The following is a 26852-nucleotide window of genomic DNA, read 5'->3' on the forward strand; positions in this document are numbered from 1 at the left end:
AAGCCACTACAACCTTTCTCACTATAAACACCAACTATTCTCAACCAAAATATCTCCAATCTAACCCTTAAAATGAATATCGATTCTAAAGGCAAATTGTAGTAAATTCATTCTAATTTTTTTTATTCAAGCATTTTCCAGCGAATTTGAGATTTACTTTCCAATATAGAAACTAAAAAGGACCTTAAATTACTAGCAAGCCACGTAGACAAGTAATGCTAGCGCAACAATACCAGCAAAAATCGGTTGTGAGTTATAATCTTAGTAAAAAAATGTCAACTTTCTATGCGAAAAAACTTCAAGGAGCTAGACAAAATCTTAAAATGTTTCACAATTCAATTCAACATGCACACGTTTGATCACTAATTTACAAATTATTTTGTACATAGCAAAATATCTTCAAAAACCATGACATTATTTTCACAAACTGGGCAGCAAATTACAATTTTTAAGTGGATTTCATGCAAAGCTGTTAAAAGTAGAATTCCTCGAAAAATGTTCAAATCACTATAAATAATTTAAATTTCTCCATCAAAAGTAAGCGCTAGTGAAAATCAATTTTCGACAAACAATATCCACTCTCAGCGTTAGAAAGTGAGTGCTTAAATGTTATTTTAGCCCAACTTTTAAGTTTCAGATAACTTCAGGTAATTGTATCTAAAATCAAAAATGGGCTAAATAGGGTTCCACAAAACCAAAAACCTTTAAAATCAAATTTACATTTTTAAAACAAAACATGTTATTTGATATAATGGACATTTTTAGCCCAATTTAGGAATATTTGAACTGGTCCGAAAATTGATTTTCTTCTTGACGCTAATTTATTATTTGTGCAGCAACAAAAATATTTTTTGTCAAAATGGCAACAAGGCTTCAGTATAGCAACAGTAGCGAAGACTACGTTCGGCTCTCAAGCACGAAGAGGCTTCGGTTCTGCAATTAATCGACAGAGTAAATTAGCACCAAAGTCACAAATTGATCGTTGTTAAACTTTCACAACAAAATATTGAATCAGACTTCTTAAAGCTCAATTATAAAATTTTCAACCTATTTCAAAACATTGAGATTTTTTTTCTTCTAAAACCTTTTAATTCTGAAAAAAAAATCCGCTATAATAATTTTTGGCGTTGAAAAGCAATCTTCTTTCGCGGTGCCATAGAAAAAATTTTCCCGCTAGAAATTTTCATTCGCTTTCAGTTTCAAAATAATTTAGCTCGCAGGACTTCCATTGGCTGAAACCTTTGTGGCAGTAGACGAGCTCATTTTGCTAGCCGACAGTGGCTTGGCCGAAGTAGACGAAGAGGTCTTAGCTCCAGTCGCAGGAACCCTGGCACCAGCGCTGGTTGCTGTCTTGGCCGCAACTACTGTTGGCCTGCTTGCTCCTGTAGTCGTTGGCTTAACAGTGCTTGTAGGTTTAGTTGCCAACGGTTTAGCTGCCACGGGCTTAGTTGTAGTCGGTTTAGATGGCGTCGATTTGGCAGTCACCACTGGTTTCACCGGATCTTTTTTCACCGCTGAAGTTGCAGGCTTGCTCGCCAGTGTCGTGTTCAAAGACGAGCGAACCGCTGGTTTGGTTCCAGCTACAGGTGTAGCTCCAGTTTTAGCGGTTGCTGCGCTGGTTGCCGAGTTCTTACCGGGAACAGCAGCCACTTTGGAGGTCGCTGTAGCCACCGGCCGACTAGTAGTAGCAGTTGCAGAAACTTTCCCCTTGGGTCCAACCGTAGTGACGCTCACTTTCTCTTTCGCCGAAGCTACACTAGTCGGTTTCGACGAAGCAGACGTCGATCCAATCGAGTTCTTTCGCGAATCAGTTCCATTGACAGCAGGTTTAGCTGACGAAGCATTAGCCGAAGCTGCGCTACTAACCGAAGCCACACCTACTTTTGACGTTTTAGGAGATGGTGACGCTCTGGTACTGGTGCTTGTAGGAGTTGGCTTTGAAGTCGGAACAGAACTTTTGGACGCAAGAGGCCTGGCCGCAGCTGGCTTTCCTGCTACATCCTTGGTCACGGTTGTCGATTTTTTTTCCGCCATAGTTGCGCTACTTCGTGCTTTTGTAGCGGCGGCAGTGGTTGTTCCCGTAGACGTCTTAGTAGCTGTACTGGCGCTTTTTCGCTCAGCCGCAGTCGAGGTTGCCGTTTTAGTAGTTGTTTTGCTTGTTGCTACGGACTTTCCACTTGAAACTGACGCTTTTGGAGCTATCTTATTCACCGAACTAGTTTTCGAATCCGAATATTTTACTGGGCTTTTCTTTTCTGTTGCCTTGACGTCTTTTTTAGTTTCTTGGCTCTCTTCTTGTTTGATGTTCTCGTCTACCTCTTTAGTGACCGGGATGTCGACTTTTTCTGGCATCTGTGAATCGATGTCGACATTGACTTCCATGCTTGACTCTAGCTCTTTGATCTCTTCAGAGCGCACAGAAGGATCACCGGTATGGCCAGATGAAACATCATCGGGTACTTTTTCCGATTCTTGAGCCACAGTCTGTTGATTAGCTTCTGGCAATGGTTCTGAACCTGTAGCCTCCGTCTTTTCTTCTTGCAGGGATTCTGACTTAATTACTGATTCTGGTTCTTGCACCGAATCCAATTCATGGATGCTTTCTGGCATTGGCTCTTGCACAGCAGGCACTACTTCTTGAGCGTATTCTGGCTTTGCAGCCGGATCTGCTTCCTGGTGTGATGTGGGTTCAATATCTTGTACTGCTTCTTGTTGCAGTTCCTGTGCGAGTTCTGTTTCTGGTACATGTGCGAGTTCTGGTTTTGATTCCTGTACGTTTTCTGGTTCTGCTTCCTGTAAGGGTTCTGACTGTGCTACTGGATCTTGCTCTTTCGTGATTTCTGGCTGACTTTCCTGGGAGTTTTCTAGGTCATCCTGCTGAACGTGCACTGCTTCTGGTTCCTCCTCATATTCTGCAGCAATTCCAGGCGAGGGCTCTGACTGAGTTCCTAGTTCAATTTCCTGTTCTGATTCTGGCTGCAATGCTGTTTCGGTTTCAAGCTTAGTTTCTGGCTCAAGTTGTTGTACGGGCTCTGGGGGAGCTTCATTAACGACTGCAGGATCCTCTATATGCACTGGCTCTTGCGCGTCTTCTGATTCAGATTTCTCCAGTGAATCTGATTGTGTTACTTGCTCATTTGTATTCAAAACTTCTGATTGCTCAGTTGGTTTTGGCTCCTGTACGGAAACTGGCTCCGTTTCAGTGTTCTGCACTTCAGATTCTAGCACTGACTCTTCGGTGGACAAGGATTCAGTTTCCTGCACGGATTCAGGCGTCGGTTGCTGTTCTGTCTCCTGGATGGTTTCGGGCAATAGTTCTTCTGCAGGTTCTGGGCTCTGCGCGGGTACTTGCTCATGTTGTGGCACGGATTCTGAAACTGCCTCCGATTCAGGCTCAAGTTCACGCACGGATTCTGCTTCTGGCACTTCCATGGGTTGCAGTTTTGTCTCCTGAACAGTAACTGATTCTAGATTTTGACACGGTTCGGTACCCGTTTTAGGCTCTGAAGCTGCTTCCTGTACAGATTCTGGTTCAGTCTCCTGTTCAGGCTCTGGCACTGAAGACTGCACAGATTCTCGTTCGGGCTCTTGTTCAGGCTGTGGTGCTGAATCCTGTACAGCTTCTGGTTCGGTCTCCTGCTCAGGCTTCTCAGACTCAAACAATAGCGCTGGCTCCTGCTCAATAACAGACCCCTGTTCAGGTTCCGACTGACGTTCGAGCTCAGATTCTGACTCTGCGACTTTATCAGGATCCCCTGCAGTTTCTCGCTCTAAATCCTGCATTAATTGTGGTTCTGGTTCTTGGACAGATAATGGTTCAGGTTCCTGCAAAAAATTTGCCTGTTCTGAAGGAGATTGCTCCAGCTCCTGAGCGGACTCCGATGTTGGTTCACTTTTGAGATCCAAAGTTTCTTCACGAGGTTGAACTGATTGCTCCAGCTCCGGTGCGGGCTCCGATGTAGGTTCAATTTCGAGATCCATAGTTTCTTCATTGGGTTTATTAGATTGCTCCAGCTCCTGTGCGGTCTCTGATGTTGGTTCACTTTCGAGATCCAGAGTTTGTTCATTAGGTTGCATAGATTGCTCCAGCTCCTGTGCTGGCTCTGAAGTTGGTCCATTTTCGAGATCCAGAGTTTCTTCATTGGGTTTATTAGGTTGATCCAGCTCCTTCCCGGTCTCCGATATTGGTTCATTTTCGAGATCCACAGATTCTTCATTAGATCCCTGATGAAGTTGAGCCAATTCTGGTTCCAATTCAGGCGAAGTATCTGGCTTGCAAATTGACTCTTGTTCTAGCACCGATGATGAGTCCAGCTCCTGTTTAGGAACAGTCTCAGGCACTTGTTCTGGATCCTGTACAAGTTCTGGCTGAACTTCATGAATAGGTTCTGAGAGTAAAACAGTCTGTTGCTTCAACTCTAGTTCAGCAACGTTCAGAGACTCAGCAGTCGTTTCTGATTGTATAACCGACTCTGGTTCATGTGCAATATCAGCCTCTGCTGCTGGTTCCATCGATTCATCAAAATCCTCTGTCAAGTCAGATTTCGTTTTTTCCATCTCTTCTTTGTCTTTAAACTCATCGTTTTCTGGGAGAATTTCCTCGTTTTCTTGCTTTCCCTCGAGGGTCTGGGTGGCTGGGTCGTTTTCTGCTAGATGACCGGATGTCGGCTCTCCAAATGCTGGGTTCTCTGGTCTGTCAAGCTCGACTTCGATTCCCTTTTCTTCACTTGTCTCCTCTGGCAAAAGCGCATCCCCTCCACTCAGCTCTTTTTCACACCCCCGCACTTCAGCATTTTCCTCGGGATCGTCTTCGGTTTTTTTGGTGTACACTTCGTCGTGAGTTGATGCCGAATCGGTCTCTACTTCGTTGACTTCTTCGACATTTTTGGAGTCTCCTGTAGTTGTAGCACCAAGCAAATCATCGTCGTTTTGGTCTAATTCTGGTTTCAGCTCATCGTTTAAGGCAGATTTTTCAGCCGCTTCAGTTTCTGAAGCTTCGGACACACCATTGCTATCCAAATAATTTTCTTTTATTTCAGTCGGTTGGTCAACTTCTTCTAAATCATCTTTTCCGTCGAATTTATTCTCCTCGGAGTCAATTTTGTTCGGTCTTGATGTTTCGTGATTTACAATTTCTTCGGCCTCTTCGTCTTCGGTAATGTCCAATTCATTGTTTAGCTTTTCCGGAGCATTTTCGATTTCTTCGATATCCGGAACTCCATTTGATCCTTCTAGATTTTCTTTCGGTAATTTGTCTGGCTGTGGTTGTTCCATAGTTCCAGAAGATTCTTCAGTCAGGTTAATTATATCACCAGTAGGCTCAGCTTGTTGCGGTAACTCTTGTTGTTTAGAGTCCATAAGATTGATGTCTATATTAGTCTGAGCTGGTTCACATTCTAATTCACCAAAAATGTTATTCTTAGACCTCTCCCCTAGATCTGCAATTTGATCTGTCCCATGACCATTGAATTCAATTCCTTCGGGGCCCATTTCTGAACTGTTTCTTGGTGTCGGTAAAACTGGGAACCCATCACTCGAGATCAAAGGCTGATCAAGGCCCCTGTCATCACCCTTTATAACGTGATCAAAGCCATTAATATTCGCATCTGGCGCAGCATCACCACTAGTTGGTATTAATAACTTTTCATCTTGGTTATGGTCGTCGCCCAGGGTCCCGTTTTGGTTCTCAACATCAGCTGATGAATTCCCGTTGGTAATTTTATTGTCGTCAAAATCAGCCTCAGGTGAAAATTGAGAAGCTCCAAGGGTCTCTTCTGGTTGCATTTCCTGTTGGCCTTCAGACTGTGAGAGAGTGGTTGGCTAAAACAAATTATTACATGTAATTCAAACTTGTTAGAACAAAGGAGAGAATTCAAAATCAATACTTACGTTGAAAGAATCAAGGACACTGAGGTATTTTTAATTATCTTTGATCTAATCAAGTAACATTAAGCCGAATCAAGTGACATTAAGGCACTGAAAACTAGGGACTGGGCAATGGATTTGCTTTTGTAACAAAATAAGAAGCCGTAATAGAATTAAATATCTCCTTTTAAATTTAAGCCCAAAAATAGGGGAATCAATTTTTATTTCAGTAAATATGGCTTCTCCAGAAAAAAGAGAAAATGCCACAATTATACCAACTTTATGAACGATCACCTTGGTTTTTATTTCATATGTTTTTCCTTTGTCTTAAGTCACACTGAATTAACATTTTTCTGAACCATATATAGCACTTGGTTCTTGTTCAACCACCTATATCGAGGGTGGAACGGAAGTTTGGCCATAGTTGCGCTTTTTCGCTCACACGTAATTTTTACAGGGAAACTCGGGCTCAAATGTTAGAATATTCTGGTTAACAAAGAAGGTCAATGATGAAGAACCTTGTCTTGAGAGTGATTCGATCCTCCGTTCTCCTCCTCCTCGATTCTTCCGAGCACCCCCTGGTTGAACTCGGAAGTTTCAATAGTCTCCTCGTCACTGTACTCGTCTACTTGCAACAAGTCATCACAAGGGGAGTTGGTATCTTTGATTGCTTCAATCGGAGATGGCTGAAGCATTTACAAGTACGGTGTTAAAACGAATCAACAAAGACTTTTGAGGAGTGGTGGTCAAATGGTGGCTGATCTTCCGCCTCTCAATCGAAAGGTGGTTGGTTCGAGGCCCACCATTATCCGTGTTTATGGCCAGAAAAATTTTCTAAAAAAGGTAAATTTTGCAACATAATCCGAAGGTGCAAGTTTACATGTTTTAAGATATAACTTTACAACACGCCCTCCCCCTGCCGACTTAAAGGGTCCCCCTTCGTACTATTTTGAGATCCATATTTGGGACGGACCCAATATATACTAATTTCGGGGCCAAAATATACTAATTTTGAGGGGGGAGCGCGCGCCAAAAAAACGCGATCTTTTGGTCAAAATTTTCCATTAAGCGCCTAAAAACGCCTTTTGGCCTGTTTTTCAAAATTTTGCCAGAAAATTAGACTAAAACAGGTTCTTTTTAGTACTCTGAGAGAGCCAGGAAAATAATTTGGTCGACCTAAAATTTTTTTTTTGAAAATCCGGGCCCCCCTCAATCGAGAAAATTTTAGATCCGCCATTGCTCATACCGGTGATCTAATAGATATGTGGCAAGAAAATTGGGAGTCAGATAATCATCTCCTCTTTTGGCTACAAAATTTTAAATATGATCCGGTGCAGCATTGCAGAGATCGAGCAGACTCAATAAAGGAAGGCGACTCATACCCCTATCGCAGCGGTCCGGCTCCCAGACAATGCTAGTTTTTTTTACGATAGAAGTTTACAATATAAAACACTGTTTTTTACTGGTTTAAAACGTGTTTTTTGTTTTGTTGTAAAACATGTTTTAAAACTTTCCCAACCCTGGTTTACAAAAACCAACATCGTCTAAGATAAATGCCTTTTAGGCTGGTTTCTAGATTATATTGGAATTAAATATAGCATGAAAATAAAAGTTACATTAACATAAAAACCACCATGGTTTTTGTTTACTAGCACTTGTTCATGAAGCTCCATTGTTTAACATTTTATGTTTTGCATGATTTTTTGCTTGTTTTTTTTCTACTGAAGAAATTAATAGAACTTAATTTTTCTGTAAACAGCAAAAAAATTTGACAAGCAAGATTTCGGATCAGTCGTACAATCTCCTCCCCCCCCCCCTAAGTGACCTACCGTAGAATGCCCTTCAAGCATGTTTTAATTCTGAAAATTTATTCTGTATAAAATATGCATTTCATACAAACGCCCAAATACAATTAGTTTGTACATTTTTTATGCGGGATTGAATTTATATGCTATTAATTACACAAATTAATGTTTCATTTCTATTTTCTTTAGTAACATGGTTCATTATGAACGAATCTAGGATAAAATCAAAGTTAGCTCATGAAAATCCATATTTTCTCCCCCATAAAGCGATTTGTACGGGCGGGGGGATTGTACGGTTGATCCAAGGTTTCGTTATGAATAAATCTGCAGAAGTTTTTTTTTTCAAAATCAGATCACGGTCTATCAAACTTCTCAGTCGTAAAGCAAACTTAAAAGGCTGTTTATTTGACAATTCAAATGATTGATAATTTTCTGTTATAATCAGCTGAAAAATATTCCGCTATAACCAAGATACAAAAACAAGGACTTCAATAAAAAAAACACGCACCATTGACGGCAACTTGTATCGCACGATGTATATTGACCGAATTCCACAAGCTATTTTGCGTTGACAATTAATTAATTTCTTTGCCAAACATACTTTTTGGTCCATTAAAACTCCAAGATATCGGGCTGAATCTTTTGTTTTCAATTCCTAATTTTCAAAGTAATTGAGTCTATTAGATCTGACGCTCAGTCAAAACTAATCATAACTGTTTTGTCCGCAATAATCAGGAGTTTGTACTGGGATAAATATATCGATACAGACTTAAAAAGCCAATGTATGTTAGTCATCCAAATAGGCAAGTTATAACCGCAAAATGTTAAGATACATCATCCGCAAATTATGTATCATCCGCAAAGATGTATCATCGGCAAAAACATGTATCATCTGCATAAAGATGTATTCTCCGCAAAGATGTATCATTCGCAAATAATTGCATGTAGTTCTTAACTAACCCGAGGAACAGCAAAAATTCTCCATTCAAACGCCATCTCCGCAAAGGGGCTAAACGATTCTACGGCATTCGTTGGGGTTTTTCATTTCAATTTTGACTTACGCAAAGAAATCTTTTCGGGAGATATATGCGGTATCATATTACAGTAATTTCAGTCGTCAATCGGATTTATAAATAACTCAAAAAGCCGAGAAACTGCCGAGAAAAAATTAGTCTGGAGTTTTTCGATTTCAGATTGATTGACACAAAAACTACAGATTGAACTCTTCTGCTTACCAATTCTACTGCCCTTTTACGTTGTTTCAGCTGTTAATATCGTGGTCGTCGAACCGTTTTGTGCTACGTGCACAACAACCGGTTGCATTATTAGGTGTTTGGTAAATTTCGGGTTCCTAATGTCAAATTAATTTGACCGAAGACTTTACTTTAAAATTTTTCTGCCACCCTAAATATTTTGAACACGCACATGAAAACCGACTTATAATAATTTGTTCATTCAAATTCAAATTGGAGCACTTAAGTAATGAAAAGCTTTTTTAAAGCAAAATGTCAAAGCGAATCGCCTCAAGGCAACCCTTTTTAGATGGTTACGACGAAATGTTCACTGCCAAATTTATAACTATTGTAGAGTCAAAACCTAACAAAAAGAGACAACAACAAGAGGCAATTTAATCATTCAAAAAGAGAGCTACTGAGTCTCTCTTGCGAAACTACATGTATTAGTTGGTTATTTTCTGGGAAGAGAATTGCTTCTTCACCCGGCTAGAAATGGGCCCGATTCATGGTCGGCCTCGCGCCAACGACCTTTCGACAGCAAAGCGGAGAAATAGGCCCCTTCGGCACCGCTTTCATTATCGTTACTAGTGGTCACTAAAACTTCAACAAAAGCAGAAGACTTTGATCGCGGACAAAACCCTAATGACCAGTAGCTGATTTAGGGGGGGGGAGGTAGGGGGGGGGGGGGGGGGGGGGCGGCGGAGGGGGCGCCTCTTTCTCTCAGGGATTCGATAATTTTTGAAGGGTCGCGCGCGCCGAAAAAACGCGATTTTTCAGTCAAATTTTTCCAAAAAAGGCCTAAAAATGCCTTTTTTGGCCCGGTTTTTTTTCAAAATTTTGCCTGCGGCGCAGAAAATTTGACCAAAATTTGACCAATTGGAAAATCAATTTGGCCGACAAAATTTTCGAATTTTTTTTTGAAAATCCAACCCCCCCCCCCTCCCCCCCTCGAGAAAATACTAGATCCGCCCCCTGCTAATGACCTAATCTTTATGAAACAACAGATATATCTGATTTAAAAAATCATGACAGAATATTTTGGATAATAGCAGTGATATATAAACCAGCCGAAGATTTAGCAGTGATCTATAAACCAGCCGAAGCATAATCCAGCTACCAAATAAATCAGCCTAAAATGATGGGGGGTTATATGATAATTTGGTAACAACTGCTTAGCAATTACAAAATTCATTCAAACTTCGATAAAATTACATACATGATTATCTCTCCGCTCGATTCTGGTGGCTAAATAATTCCAAATGCACCTGACTTTAATACTATATAGCTATGTCTAGTCGACCACCCCTTAAACTTTTTCTTGAAACTCAATTGGCGCCAATGTTCAATAATTCTGGACATTGTTACAAAAAAACTAAACAAAAAAAAACGGTTCAAGGACTAAACAACGGTTCAACAAATGAAATAATTGCAAACTCAGATGTTTCGATTTCTCATAATGCCATAGCATCATTCTTTCACTCACTCACTAAAAATCCTTTCCTACTTTCACCGCTCTAAAACTACTTGAAGCACCTCATTATATGAATAAAAATGGTGCAAAAATGTGCATCAACAACCAAAAATAGTTAATGAAATGCAGATCCAGACCCTAAAAATACGAGACATTAGAAAACACGTAAGATTTTTTGAATGCGAGTTTCCTCTTATGTTTTAAACAATTGAAGATGTTTGAAATGAGTTTCAAAGAAGGCAGGTTTTAAGCACAGCATCCCTGATTTTGGTAAAGAGTGCGCCAAAAAACGCAAATTTTAGGCAAACCTTTGAAAATGCTCAAAATTATGAGCGAATCTAGGATTTTCTCAAGGGGGGATTTAAAAAAATTGAAAATTTTGTCGACCTTTTTTTAGGTCGACCAAATTGATTTGCTTCAAATATCACAAAGCGCTTACATTCATAAACTCTTCGCCCGTTTCCACATTAAGCCCCTCCTGTGTACCAACTCCTTCTAGCAGACTGCCAATGGGGTCAAACTCATCCGCTTGCAGATCCATCAACTTCTTCTCAGCTGGCGACTTCAAAATGAACTGATCTTCCGATTCTTGAGCGACTTCAGACGACAGAAGTCCACTCTCGTTCATGTTTAAGTCCACCATTCCAGGTTTATTTTGTAAATCAGGAAATCCAAAACTGTCTGGTTTGGGTCCGTCCAGAGGAATAAAAGGCTCCTGCAACTCATCTTCTTGGTCTAAAAAATTGGACGACGGGTGTGCTCCATTAGAGCCGTCAGAGGTTGAGGTGAGACTTCGGCTGTGACTGGAGTTGGAATGATCCTAAAACAAATTACAAAATATATTAAACGGTCGTTTCATTTGTCCAACAAGAAAAACGGTTGCTGTACAAGGAACCAAAAATTTCTGAGCATAGCAAACCTTGCAATTTGTTTTTACAAAATGAAATGTTTGACATATTAATCAAAGTTTAAGATAAAATTTCATTTATTTTTTATACTTCATCTTTGGCAAATACACTGAAATTAGGCTTATCCAAACTATTCATAAACGATGAAAATATGGAAGAACAATATTCTAATAATATTGGACGTGAACTTCTTATCCATTCTTCAAGAAGTAAGTTAGTCTGAATAGCAAAAAAACTCAGAACCGTTTTTTTTTTCAAAATCACGAGTTTTTTACACCTTCCGAAAAGTGGTCAGAATGATAATAGCAAATGGCACGCTAGTCTGATCAATCCAAATCATCTTCAGCAGTCATGAAATCGACCAACACGAACATGACTTACATCATCGCTCAATTCGCAGTTGAGACAGCCAATTATATTCCTTTCTCTCTGTCTATAGCAATGAATTAGCTAACGTCCTGATACTCATTTATGGGGTGCGAATTAATTTTAAGAAATTATTTTTGAAATTCATAAATTTATTGTCAAGTAAGATCTCTGAGAAAAATTTGCAAAAAATAGAAAAACTTCTACAGCCTCATATGTAGAATAGAAAAATCTAAATTTAAAGCGAGGACAGCGCGTTGCTCTGCATGTATCACAAAATGTTCTGACCACACTGACTTCAGAAAAGAATGTCCAAATTCAATTTAATTTGGTCTTAATTCCCTGATATTTTTCTAGAAAGGACGATTGAATTAGGTAAGCAAATACACGAATGAAAGGTAAAAATTCAACAAAAAGTAAAATAACGTTGAAATAGTACAAAAAGTCTAGTTGAATTTGGAGATGAAATTTTCCTCGACGGAGACATTCTTTGCGATCTTTCTTTGAGTCACAGTTCCTTCTTACTTCAAGAGATGGTCGGAACAAAACTTCTAAACGCTCAATTAAAAAACTTCAATTTTCTACAAGCTCTCCATTAATGCTTCTGATATTCGGAATCAAGCCTGTACAAAAATGACTTTCCATCAGGGTTGCAATGTCTAAGACACGTCTAGTTTAAAACACGTTTAACACAGTGTTTAGAACACTGAATAATTTAGTGTTTAAAATAACTTTCCCTGACTGGCAGATTTTCTTGTGTGCTTTGACTAACTGAACTGTATTCGTGGAAAAATCTCCTTGATGGATTTCGTGAACGAGGTATCCAACGACGCGAATGGCTCGAAAGTGCCGAGAAACCGTAAAAACTTTCTAGTCTGGATTCTTGATTTGTTGTTTTTTGTCTCCGACTTTTCGGAGTCGATCCTACTGAAAGTGAAATGAAAGGAGCACTTAACTGGGGAAAAGAACGGCGCACAGACTACATATAATTTCATTGTTTTTAGGTTTGAAATATGTTTAAAACGTTTTAAACGTTTAAAATGTTTTTTTTTCTCGAAACGTGTTTTTTTTGCAACCCGCTTTCTATGAAGATTTTTCAATTTTTTTGGCAGATTGATTCAAAATTTGAGTCTGAGACCGAACAATATTGTTTTTATTAAGACGAAGCCCTAAAAGTTGATAACATTTTCAAAAAAATGAATTATCAAGTACACCACACGACACCGTATGTCAAGGTAGAATATGATAAAAGTTACGTCTATATGCGCAATATTTGGATCAATTAGCTTGTCTCAAAACATTCGAGTAGAGGCAAGCTTGAGTTGTGGCAGTCGAGCTCAAAATCTACAACTTCGAGCCCAAGACTATTAAAAAAACAGGTTTTAATTAAAAAATTTAAAATTGTCTAGAAAAAAACACCCATTTTTCAAATATTCCGTGCTTGACACATGCTCGCTCGAGTTAAATCTTCCGAAAGCATTGAGCTTTGGGAACAATTTTAAGCGAACACTTAGTTCCTTTATTTGATTCTAAAAAGATATCAGTTACTAGAGAAAGAATTTTGATTCAAATTTGTATGGCAAATCATTAAGCTGCATTGAACATTTGTCAAACTAATCGTAATTACTTCCAGTTTTTTCACGACAAATAAATCGAAAAATTAATTTTTCCTTTATAAAAAGGTCTGAATCAGTCTGTGGTTGGCAAAATTATTTCAAATAATGGGAAAAGCTTAATATGTTGAAGAAAAATGAAGTGCTGAAATGTTCAATTTTTATAACGATATACTATTCGAAGCTTGATTTTTCACTAATAAATTGGTCTGAGTCAGAGCTTTTAAAAAATTAATTTGGTCGCAGGTTTGTTTCAGTTAATAGTAAAAATTGAAAAAGCCGCCATTTAGGACTAATTCAATCTATGCAACTTTCATTCTTCGTAACGAATCCCCCTATTTCAAGATACATCAATACGGGAAACAAAAAATAAGATCCGTAATTTCCTACTAAACAGATGAGGTGCAACTTGAAACAAGTCCTATAGAAACCAATTTGAAACAAAACAGTCACATAAGTTCCAATGTGTTCAGCTGGACAAGCCTAGTTATTCCTTTACTTTGCACCAGTTTTCAAGTCTTTTGGACAAATGTCTCAGACCTACAAAAATAAAGGCACAACATGTATTCAAGGTCAGCAGACTGGGCTCATGTGAACAATCTCCCCCCTAGGTAGACAAAGTGAACAATCTCCCCCAAACACTAAATGCAAATTCAAGCAGTAAGGCCTGCATGTACTACTCTTCAATCAGATTGGCTGAAAAAAAATGCTTTTAACCAAGTGAAAGATCTCCCTCCTTAATTGCTTTAGGGGGGATTGTTCACTTGGCTCGTAGACTGAAATATAGATTTAAAGTAATCATCCATTTGTATCAATTTAATATTATATCCCTTGGCGAATTTTATGGTTCCGCTGTCTATCAAACATCTAATCAATATTTTATTGGAATGCTGCATTTACTAAATGAGAGAAACTAAATTCTCAGGCTATTGCGCCGGAAAGAAACGAAAATCGAAGTTAGTTTTAAATTAGATAATTCTTTTTTTTTTCGTTTTCGTTGGCAACTTTTTCAGTATTTTCGGAACATTTTTCTAAGCATTTCGGCGCCTGAGCTAAACCCTGAATAATAAAGGGGTTTGAATGCTTTCTAAAATCTTAAACGCTTTGTTGAATTCCACACTTGTTTTATACTGGCTGACCTTGGGTTTTATCAACTTGACACGGTCGACTTACCTGGAAGAAAAGGATGTTTTACATTACCAGACAACACAGCACAGTTTTTATTATCCTTCTCTCATTCGTAAAATATTATTTTTAGCAGCAGTGATCAATAAGTCTTAGAAAAAGCAAGCTTGGATGAACATTTCTTTAGAAAAAGCCTAAAATTTGCAGTCTCAAAAATTCTACCTGCTTAAGGGGCATCTTAAAACAAAAAAGTCAGGCAACGACGATGAAAAATGGACAAAACCATTCGAAAATTCGACTCAAAAGGACATCAAGAGAAATCTCAATTAGATTTTAAAAAAATGTGGCTCATTTTTAAAAATGTTTGTAGTGCATCCCAGGGTCACAACGGCTGAGACGTGGCCGTTTTGTTGACGATACATGCCCATAATGCATCTAATTACTGCCAAGAGTAAAAACAGTTTTAAGATCAAGATCAAACTCATATTTCTGCCATATAATTTGATACTTAATGAAAGCAGGTGTAATAAAGAATCAAACGGAAATCCTCGAATAAATGTTATTTGCCAAAATGATTTGGCACCAACGTGCTTTCTTGGAGGGATGTAAAATTCTAATTTCTAAATTGATTTAAAAAAATTACAGAAGCAAAGAAAAGAAAATGAACGAAAAATTACCAACAAAAAAAAGAACATAAAAAGATATACTGAAACAAAGAAAAGAAACAGAACGAAAATTTACGATTTTTTTCCACAGATTCAAGAATACCTCAGGTTAGCTCCAAGGCCTCTGATAACTGGTCACGCTTGCATAATAAGTCATATGCAGGAATGAATGAATTTTGAATATGCGGACAATCTGGTACAAGATCCATTCAAAGCTTTCGCTGTTTGAGAGTGTTTACAGTTTGTTTAGCGAGAAAAACTAATTGATGGATTTTTTGACAACCTTTTCAATGATTTTGATGGCTTGGGTTCAATTGAACTATTGATTGCCAACAATAATTATTTTCAAAAGTATCAGGTTTAAAGTCACTTCTTTTAAATAATGTTTATAAGAATCGGACGGTATTTGAAGAAAAAAAAATCAAAAAACGAAACTGCTCATTTGTTTTTGAAGCTAAACCTATTTGAGAAGACATTAAAAAGCGATCGGCGCATTTGAGAATACACCTTGAGTGAAGTTAAATTTGAATTTTTCCGCTGCATGGGGGCGTAGCGACTTGCATGCTTGCCGTTCTTTTTGATAATAGATACTTTAATTTTGATAATAGGTATTTTTTGCAACTCCTTTTTTAGATGCCCACTTTACGTCTCAATGATTCTGCTCTTAAAGCTCTTGAGGTGATCCTTTCGATAAGATGAATTACTTTCTCTTTGGGTCACCCTATAGGCATTTATGATTGTTTTTAATTAATGTTTCAATGTAGCTGGGGGCCCGACCTACTTGCATGCAAGTCGCTTAGCATGTGGCTATTAATGCAATTAGAAGTGAGTTTGTTTCTCTTACTTGCAACTGCAAACTCTGACTGATGCGTGCGGCGTCAAACAGAGTAATTATTTGAATAGCATGCGCAATTCAAATAATTACTCTGTTTGACGCCGCACGCATCAGTCAGAGTTTGTAGTTGCAAGTAAGAGAAACAAACTCACTTCTAATTGCACTAATAGCCACATGCTAAGCGAAGTGCATGCAAGTAGGTCGGGCCCCCAGCTACATTGGAACATTAATTAAAAACAATCATAAATGCCTATAGGGTGACCCAAAGAGAAATTAATTCATCTTATCGAAAGGATCACCTCAAGAGCTTTAAGAGCAGAATCATTGAGACGTAAAGTGGGCATCTAAAAAAGGAGTTGCAAAAAGAAATTCCCGAAAAAAAATCTACAAAAAGCTTCATTTGATCCTTATAAAACAAAAAAGTACGAACAAAATAGGTACATAGCTCCGAGGAAACCTTAATGTTGAGCATAAATTATGATTCCATTTTAACACAGATCTATCAAAAAGATAAAAGCTAAAACTAAAATAAAACATGCGAAAACAATACAAAGTGAAATTCGCATCGGAAGAAAACTTACCAACCGGTAACAAAGCCGAAAACATCGTAGCATAAACCCTTCGAGCCGAAAAAATTCAAAGACTTAGAGAAAATATTATGTACCCCTCACCCTCAAAACACACATTTACACACGCACATAAGCTTTTGTCGCTCTGAGATGACGCAATATGAGGCAAGTAAGCCGCTATAATATCAAACTGAAGAAAAAAAAATCGAAAGACTTACAAAATACAAATAATTATTCAGTCCATCTCATCATTATAACACAAACAACTATTTTTCACGTCAAACGACGCAATTAGAGGCCACGAAGCCGATATAATATAAGCCGCAACCTATCAATCCGAAAAAAGGAAAAGAAAACAAAATAAAAAAGATGAAATTTTAACAAACTGAGTTGGTAAAATCACAAAAGCTAATTTTGAATAGGACAGATATGTAAAATGCTAACAAGCACAAAATATGTCTGTTGCAGTAAATTTATTGCTAACCCAGGAAATGAGACTACTGAGTTATTTGAAAAAAGTTATTTACGGATCAAAATAGTCTAGTACCCGGTTGCAATAAGTTTCTATCTTCTCTCAAATTGAGAGTTATAAGGAGCAGGCAATATATTTTTCAGACTAGAAATTCAAATCTTCCACCGAAAATTGTATCAACTTACTGTACTCATAAAATTCTTAATTATAGTAATTTCGAAATGATTTATTTCCTTCCAAATAACAATAAAATGAATTAACTCCCAAATTTTAACTTTTTGAGGTTTTCGTTAGGATAAAAAACTAACATAGAGAAAAAAAGTTTTCAATTGCTCTTTTATGCAAAGCCTACCTACTTGAGAACAATTTTCTCGCTCAAAGAAAAAGATGATATTTTTCATAAAATCTATTGTGCAGAATGCAATCTTGCACACACGACTTAAAAGCAAATGTTTCCAATTAAATGGCAGATGATTTTTTCGGGAATCTTTCAAATGGGATAACTCGCAATAGGCATTAGAAGTTCTAAACGACATACATTTTTTCTTCACATTGGTCAATTAAATCTTTTTAAACAAAATATTTTCTGAACAAGGTGTGAAAAGTTACTTTGACGAATGACTCGTTGACTGACATGGGTATCTGACAATTTGAATAAATACTTAAAAACATCTACCAACCCACCCATCCATCCATACATCCATACCCTCCTCCTCCGACTAAAACTTGAGACGAGCTGAAAGTCAATTGAATACACATCAAAAAATGAAATCTTCGAATCATGCTCTGATGTGTGCCGATCGACTAGCGATGATCCAGAATGTAGAAATCTAAACCAGCATCCTTCAAAGCAAGAAAAGTCTTAACCGCTCGAGATATATCTAAATTATGAACATAAGACAATAAAACTTGATAGCCAGTACAGCCAAATAATTATGATACAGCTCGCAAACATTAGTAATGGACAAAATATTCATGTTCAGTCATCCCCAAGACACGCTATATTATTCATTTGAACTTCCAAATTTATACTTTCCCTTTTCAGATCTTGTTTAAAAAATGCCAACAAATAACTGGAAAAACACAATTCACTGTGTACAATAATTTTCAGCCGGAACCCTGTAAAAGTTTCCTAATTTTGTACCTTTCAGAACTAAATAAAAATTTCAATTTTTTTCAGCAATAAATTATTCTTTGAACTTCAGTGACTGGTTTATCAGATTCAATCAATTTTCAATCAATTCAATCAATTTTCCATCAATTGGTTGGGTATAAGATGAAATAAAATCTGATTGAACATCTGATTGAATTTAAGACATTGATTATGCTTCAGAGATAGAGAGAGAGAGAACTAAGGAAATTTCGTTTACATTTGGTTTTCGTCTTGTGAAATATATCACTGCAGTTCGCCTAGGGTCTCTAGCAGCAAAAATGACAAAAAAGCGAACCACGTGTTCCAGTGTTAGCGTCTTCGTGCTGGTTTTGGCACCTCCACTCTGTGAGAGGCTTGATGTGGTGAAAATATGCCCGTTTTTAGTTTCCAGTTTCTTATAACACGCCAAAACTTTCGCGTGCATAGAACCGAAAAAAGTTCCAGGCCTCGTTTACGCGGGCAGTTCTTGGTTCGTGGAGAGAACCGAGAAAAGCTCTCATTAGTTGCGGTTATGTGTTAAGTTGCAACTACTTCGCAGTTTTTTTTAAGATTCTACCAGCTATCAATGGTAAGGTAGGGAGGGTGTACCCGGCAATGAAAGAGATGTTCGGTGGTATGTGGTCCTATATATTAACTGGACCAGACGTCGGGTACATTGTTGTTCAGTCTGTGATGGTAACCATATAGATGAGTCGAGTACCCGAATTTAAAGTGAGAGAAAGTACATCTGGTTTTCCGGTCAAGTCTACTTTCGTTTGTTGATAATAAAGGTGGTATTCTATCAAGTAGCTTTCTGTACTTTCTGTGCTTCTGATGTGTGAAGTTGTTTCATTCCTCTCACATAATCATGCTTAAAGATGCTCTCCTGGTTTTCGAAAAGCCAGTATACAATGTCGGGCTTTAACTTCTGTTCGAATGTAGATCTGATGTTCCGATTGAAACCTTTGGGGTTGACAAAATAATATTCGGCTTTATATCTTGGCAGCAGCCGAGAAGAAAATGTTTTGAGAGCAATTCCTTAAGTTTTCGGACCGGAAGTTTTTTTTTCGTCGTTAAGATGTGTGATTTCACTCATTCGTAAGCACCCTGTTGTTGTTCTTAGAGCATTTGTTTTGTTTCACTTGAAGGCGCTGCCAGTTGGTGTAACTTAGGGTGGACGTCCAAATGAGAGCTGCATAGTTCAAGACACTCATCCCAATAGCCTTGTTGGTTACATTGAGTGTATCTTTGGAGCAAGCCCAGAATGTGCCAGAAAATTTTTTTCAGAACTCTAAGAGAACTTTTTCGAGAACTCTTGGTGTTACTTTTGACAAACAACTGAACTTTCATGAACATTGTAATAAGACCTGCTACAAAATCCAAAAAAGAAAAAATATGGTCAGTTCGTATCGAAAGAAGATAGTACAGTGGCAAAGATTTTGGCCATCAGAGCAGTGGAGTCAGTTCGAGGCCCACTAAGACTAGCAAAACTTTGATTGATTTGAAATTCTTCAAAGAATTCGACTAAAACTGTTTGAGACGTCTGTGTTTGGATCAAGCCTATAGACTACCATATATTGATGATCCCATCTCTTATCCTTTCTAACATTATGACACTTAGTAATTCACTCTTGTAACTAGTGATTAGCTTATAAGGTAACGCGAATGACTGTTGAGCGGAAGGCCAGGGTTCAGATCCACATGCATGTCAGGTAATTAGAATGTTCTGCACTGAAATGTGAACGCAAGAGTCGATTACACAGTTCAAACTGCAAAAAACCAAAGACCCAGGTCCACCGTTTCGCCCGCTCCTAGTTATTGTTTGAACTGGTCCGATTAGCTAGCTTATCATGTTTTGGACAGCTGTTTTGTATGACAAATTTTCCAAAAAAAAACTTTTTAACGCTGATGCTTTATTACAAGGAGAACAGACTTTGCAGTGTGCGCTGCACATCGCGATCTGGTTGTCAGATAAGACGATGTCAAAATGACCTTGATCTTCTATTGAAAATTGCTACAAATCATGCTAGATAGCAACAGTAAGAACAACATTAATAGAAAATTTGGCATCAGTAATGGTCATTATGTGGGCAATTATGCAAATATATTGTCATTGATGTATTTCAGATAGAAAATGACAAAATGGAGTAAAGCCAGGCTTTTATTGCTGCAACTATCGAACAAAATTTGTGCTATCTACATAACAATTTCCCTAGTTCCCTGTCCTGAAAAAGATAATGAGGAGTTGCAGTTGACATGGGGGGGGGGGGGGGTGTCTGTGAACGGCATTGAATTGATCAATTTAATTAAACGAGTCAATACTACACTATGTTTAGACCCCACCCCGGTGCCAATAAGAGAACGATGAGGTCACTTATGAAAAAGATAAACAGAATCATGGGCGGATTTGGGGGATGGGGATTGCTCTCGCCTTCTTCTTTTAGGGATTCGACCCCCGCACCAACAAGAGGGTCCCCCTTAGCTATTCTTTATGACATCAATTTAAGGCCGACCAACTCGAAGAATTTGAATTTTTCAAGGCTCCTTTGGTTCCAATATGAACTTATTTTTAAGAAGAGCGGGCGCCAAAAAAACCGCAGTTTTTTTGGTCAAAATGTTCCAGAAAGTGCCCAAAAACGGCTTGTTTGACCTATTTTTTTTTTCTTCAAAATTTATGTTTCTGGAAGCGCAGAACAATATGGTCCAATCCAAACGAGTTCGGTCGACCTAAGAAAAAGGTCAACAACATTTACGAAATCTTTTGAAAACCCAACCCCCCCCCCCCCGAGAACATCCTAGATCCGCCCCTGAACAGGAGGCCGGCCCATCGATTGGATTATGATTGCCGAGGAAGTATGACAGTCCCTACAACATATCATTACAAAAAATCCAATTGAATGCTTAATTTTTATCCGCAAATTGACTTATGACCACCTGATCTTTAATGCCGATTTCAAGTTTTATGGGATTGACTGGACTAATTTTTCCACAAAAACGGAATCAGAATCATCTTTACTCGAATTTATGGATGAAAACAGCTTTCAACAACACGTTACTTTCCTCACCACAAACTCAAGCTTATTAGATTTATTTATTACTTCCAAAGATATTGAAATTGGAGAAATATTGCCATTACAGAATCTAGATATGTCAGACCACTTTGCCATACAAGCCAGTATCCATTAATGAAAAAATTTTACTTCGAAAATAAAACCGCGATGTCTATTTTAGCTATTGTAATGGGGATTTTGAAAAATTAAACAACATTATTATTCAATCCGGTTTTCAACCAGATTGCTGGTCTAATGCGACTTGAAACAATTTCTCGAAAATATGGTGCTAAACAACCCAAGTGTCTTGCATGATCTATAATTTGTCGGAGATCTCTTCAAATTGACAAGATTGAATACGAGAAACAACTAGCAGATGGTAGAAACACAAATGCTTTGTTTAAATATTATAGGTCTCTAAAAAAATCACCGCTACCGTCAACCTTGCGAAGCCTCGACTAACCTCAAGAAAGCTGAGTTATTGGCTAATTTTTTCGCAGAAAACTATATCAAATCTTCTCAATATCAAATAAACCATCATTCTATATCAAATTGTCCAATTATAGATGATTTTATTATCGATGAGTCCTTAATTAGGGATTTTTGTTCAAACCTAAAAATTGAAAAAGCCGGTGCTCCGCATTATCTTCCACCTTTTTGATTCTCTTGATGTGCTAAGACAATCTGCCGTTCACTAAATCAATTTTTTTAAGAAATTAAGCAATCTTGAGCATATCCAGAAACATGGAAATATTCAATAATTTCTCCAATACATAAAAAGGGCAGCAAAATTAAAGTAGAAAACTATCGAAAAGTCTCTTTATTATCACTACCTTTAAAAATCTGCGATGGTTTTTTTATCGCTGTATAATTTTTGCAAACCCTTTTTTCATAATTCTCAATTTGGTTTTAGGAAAAAACGCTCAAGTTCACTTCATCTTTTAGTTTACTTAGATGAAATTTATTCAGCAATTCAACAGGGGAAATAGACGGATGTTGTATATACCGACTTTGAGATGGCTTTTGACAGTGGACATTGGAATTTTACTTCAAAAGTTTTCTGATTTTGGTGTCAGAAGGAAGCTATTAAACTTGTTCAGTTCTTATCTTAGCGGTCGGAAACAAAGTTGGAAACTACTTGTCAAAGTTAATTGTTGTAACCAGTGGTGTCCCTCAAGGGTCAAATCTTTCGCCTTTGTTGTTTTTAATATTCATCAATGACTTACCTTTACAGTGTACTGTCAGCTCACCAATATTATGTTCATTGCCTTAAACTTACTTGAACGGTTTTTTCAAACAGATTTAGATATCCTTTATACTTGGAGCGTAAAGAACAAAATGCCTTTCAATGCCCTCAAGTGTTGCTTTCAGGGTTGGGAATGTTTTAATACATGTTTTAAAACAAGGCAAAAAAGCACGTTTTAAAACAGTAAAAAAAACAGTGTTTTTTATTTTAAAACTTTTATCGTAAAAAGCTAGTATAGGCAGGGAGTCGAGCCCCGGCGCCATCCCTTCCTATCCCAATTGCAGTCGCCTGCCCTTCCCAATTGCTCTACAATCCCTAATAAGATGCGGTTGTTTGCTTAAATAATATGACGTATACGTATATTGCTCAGTATTTCTGAGGCAAAGTCTAAACTGTATCGATAATTTGAAGAGCCTTTACACATGAAAAACGAATTTCCACGATAAAATAGAGTTGTTTTAAAGCAGACGTTAACTCAATTACATTCATTCACTAACTAACTAACTACTTACTTCTGTTACACTGTTTTAACGTGCGTTTATCTTTCAGATCAACATATGAACATATGGGTCGAACAAAAGATGCAATAGGGAACAAATTCTGCCTTATTCAAACGCCAGGTTCAACTGAAAAAGCAAAATGTACCAAATATGAATATCAATGCAGTACGTTTGTACAAAGAACGAAAGATCATTGAGACAAAGCAAAGCAAACGGAAATTCAAATCACCCGGGCTCTTATAGCTCTGAACGCACCCTTCCGAGCAGTTGAAAATGAAGAGTTTAAGAAGCTGATTATGCTGTTGCGCCCAGGCATATCGATTCCTGGAAGAAAACAAGTTGCTGACCCTCCTCTCGACGAAATTTACAAAACTGATAAAGAAAAAATTGCGAAATGTATTCAGGGCAACTTCGCAACTTTGTCTATTGATGGATGGTCAAATGTCACCACTAACCCAATTATAGGGTTGCTTTGTCAACAGCCAACCGTACTTATCTGGCTGATATATTAGATACAACGGGATCGCCCAACTCTGTCGAAAACCTTGCTGAAATTTGTGAAGCGCAAATCACAAAATGCGAGGAACAGTGGGGAGTTGTCATATCTTGTCTCGTAACTGATAACGCGGCAAATATGTTCAAATTGAGAAAATTGAAAAAAAATTCTTCCGAAACAACTCTTCATACATTTGGTTGTCAGCCTCAAGCCGTCAATTTGTTGATAAAAGACATTGTGAGTCAGACTGAAACAAAATCGGTGACAACCAAAGTAACAAGTATAGCAAAATTTGTGCGAAATAGTCATTTAGCACTTGCGGAACTGACTAAACTCGACATTCCAAAGCAAACATTGCCTGTTGAAACCAGATGGAATTCCATAAAGAAGTTGATCGCTCATTATGAGAAGCAATTTCCATCCATTGCGCTATGCGTTCAAAACGTTGCAAAAAGCACGGACAAAGTATACCGATATACCGAGGAAATTCAGCTGAGGAGAGAATACAAAAATTTGCTGGTCTTTCTTGAACCTGCAACTAATAATTTGAACAATCTTCAGAAGTAATCAATTGTTTTGGGAGACTGCTTCGAATGTTGGCTCGATCTCTACAAAGCTGCACCGGATCGTCTGAAACATTTTGTAGCAAAAAGAAGAGACGATTATCTGACTCCCATTTTTCTTGCCGCATATTTATAAGATCATCGGTATGAGGGCAGAAAGTTAGACGCAGATGACACGAAAAAAGCTCTCGCTTATATCCGCTCAATTGACGAAAATGCAATGGGAGAGGTCACTAAGTACACAACTCGAGAAGAACCGTACAATGAAAGTTGTTTTCAAGATTTCAAAAGTGTTAACCGTTATCATGGTGGAAAAATGGGAAAGAGGCTAGGTTTCGAAACAGCGTTGGTTGATGTTGCACCGGCTCTCGTTTCCGGCGTTCCTAACTCAGCTGGATTGGAAAGATGTTTCTCAACGACAGGAAGGACGTATGGAAAGTTAAGAAACCAAATGGAGGCGGAAAAATGTGGCAACTTGCATTTTTCTACCACGAACTGAACAAACAGTAGAAAAAAACAAAAAACATGTTTTTTATAAAAAAAAACGCTGTTTTATTGATTTTTTCAATTAAAAAAAATTCCCAACCCTGGTTGCTTTCTAAGTCTCAAATCGAAAAGTCAAAAATATTTATATTTCAAAAACATTCCAATTACTAATTTGAAATCTCACAAAGACCTGGGTCTTTACATTACCGAGGACCTTTCTTGGGATCTTCTTATATCAGAAAGTATCAAAAAAGCAAATTCTGCCTTCCTTGTAATAAAAAAAATCTCCTAAACTTTCCATGAGCACAAAATTGAACTTGTATAAAAGTATGATTTTATCTATTATCGCATATTCGAGCTGGTGCTTCTACCCAAACATCATAAGTACTTGTTTATTGGAGTCCTTTCAAAAAAGAATTTGTTATTGGATCACTGGTCATAAAAATTATAAAGACGCCCTAATTAAACTGAACAATTTACCAGTACCATATTATCTTCAAATGCTAGATCTTTTATACTTATCCAAGCTAATGAATGGATCCCACTATTTCGATTTTGCTGCTAAAGCGATCAGTTATTCACCCACGCAAAATCTTTTCAATTTAAGGTCTATTGCTTCTAGTTTGTTTCAGGTACAACGCCCAAAGTTGAAGCTATGTGAACAGAACTTCTGGTTTCGTTCGACTCGACCAGCAAATTTAGCACCAAGTCATGTTGACATTACAGATATTGGTTCTCTCAAGAAAGGCCTTCTTCGATGGTTTTGGAACTATTTCACTTTATATTTTGATGACGATGTTACCGGCACTTGGAAAATGCATTGTGATTGTGTACAGTACAACTGCAGAAAATTAATAAGAAACTTACCAACTTGAAAATCATCTCAGAGGGTCGATGAACCCTCACGGACTCTCCCGTGGAATTTTTATTAATAAAAATAATAATAATAATAATCATAATAATTATAATAATAATAATAGTTGGGTCCCTAGAAAAAGCAATAATGGTATATAGGTCCCGTCATTTTTAAGAAAATCTCAAAAACGCACGAAAACTATCGCAAAACCTCTTTTCGAAAATTGTGAAGAGTTTACATTTTTATCCAGGGACTCCATCTAGTTTTTTGGGACCCATCTATCATATTTGTACCTAAAAATTTTTTGAATTGATTTATAGATAGAATAGATTAGCTATTTCCAAACCTGGTGTGGATTGTTGAACAGAAACGACGTGGGGTCCCCGCCGTCCCCCTCCAAAAACTGAGCTGCTTCTGACGTCATAATTAGATCACGTCACCTTGGTATGTATTATGTAATGCAAAAAATTATTCACTCTATTTCCTCGGAAAATCGGGCTGAAAATGAGCGCACAAAATAATTGGGTCTCAGCTTGAATATGAGTAATTCTTCTCTCTAGCTGTAATAACAAAGATCACAAACACGGGGCTTTGTAATCGAAGCTAGAATTTATCAAGCAGTTTCAAGTTACCTGAATTGTGTCAGTATTTTCAGTATTTTGTTAGTTTTTCTAGAAATAAATCTTTGCTATTGAGCAAAGTAAATTAGATTGTGACTGACTTGATTTTATTATCAGACTATGAGTATAGGTAGGTAGCTTAAAATCGGCACATACAAAGAAAGAGCGAAGCAAAAGCTTTAGGTTCCGACCAGTTTTGAAAGCTAAAGACGGTAAAAGGCAGCAGCAGTAGCAAAAATCACGTCACGGACAGAAATAGGAAATAATATAATATGAAAGAAAACACGCAGTAAGATTGAAAATTACTAACACAAAATCAGACAGGGGAAGACACGGCTTTTCGCGCAGTAAAATGTCTGAAAAGTCTGATTATTTGAGGTAAATTCAGCGAAGTAAATTCGGTCGTAAATGGAAATAGCAAAATAGTCTCACAGGGGGATTCTATTAAAGTAAAGTGGGCAACTAAATGTATCTTGACTATGACTATACGTCTCTGTGGTGACTATATATGACTATAATGTGCTATTCGTCTATCCGATCAATGACAGCATAAGCATAATACGGTTATTTCATGAAAATAACCAGCTCAATTGCAAGCGGTTTTCAACAAATCAACTAAAAATGAGTTTTTAACTGGCTGAAGTCTAGCGTAAATTCGGTTACGTAGCACAAAAAATCCATACTTTTGTCTATTTATTTAAAAACAAACACCGTAATTTGAAATTGATAGCGTGTTTGATTTCTGACTTGAAATTAATAACGCAATAATCATAGTGTCGACTTTTTTGTTATTCTGCTTGAAAGACTGTATGTATCAAAGTGCGTGAATAGATATCTCAGCATGTTTAAAGATAGAAATTCCGTCATTGCCTTTTATCTATCTCCAACATGGCAGTCAATTGATTAGCCGTGGTTGCAAAGCAAAATGATCACTAAGCAGAGTGGCCAACTTGTAAGCTAATTCTCCAAAAGTA

At 37.6% G+C, this 26852-nt stretch overlaps 1 protein-coding gene across 1 annotated transcript; it reads right to left on the reverse strand.

Moving 5' to 3' along the window:
* Positions 1–760: 760 nt before the first annotated feature.
* Positions 761–26426, reverse strand: LOC134848894 (titin-like). Its single transcript, XM_063866429.1, has 4 exons — positions 25605–26426; positions 10816–11196; positions 6384–6551; positions 761–5820 (listed from the first exon to the last, which is right to left on the reverse strand). The coding sequence occupies exons 1-4, from the start codon at positions 25680–25682 to the stop codon at positions 1210–1212; spliced, it is 5238 nt and encodes a 1745-aa protein (XP_063722499.1). The 5' UTR covers positions 25683–26426; the 3' UTR covers positions 761–1209.
* Between the last annotated feature and the right edge of the window lie 426 nt (positions 26427–26852).

Source organism: Symsagittifera roscoffensis, chromosome 6, assembly GCF_963678635.1.
Source record: "Symsagittifera roscoffensis chromosome 6, txSymRosc1.1, whole genome shotgun sequence".
NCBI classification, from domain to species: domain Eukaryota; kingdom Metazoa; phylum Xenacoelomorpha; order Acoela; family Convolutidae; genus Symsagittifera; species Symsagittifera roscoffensis.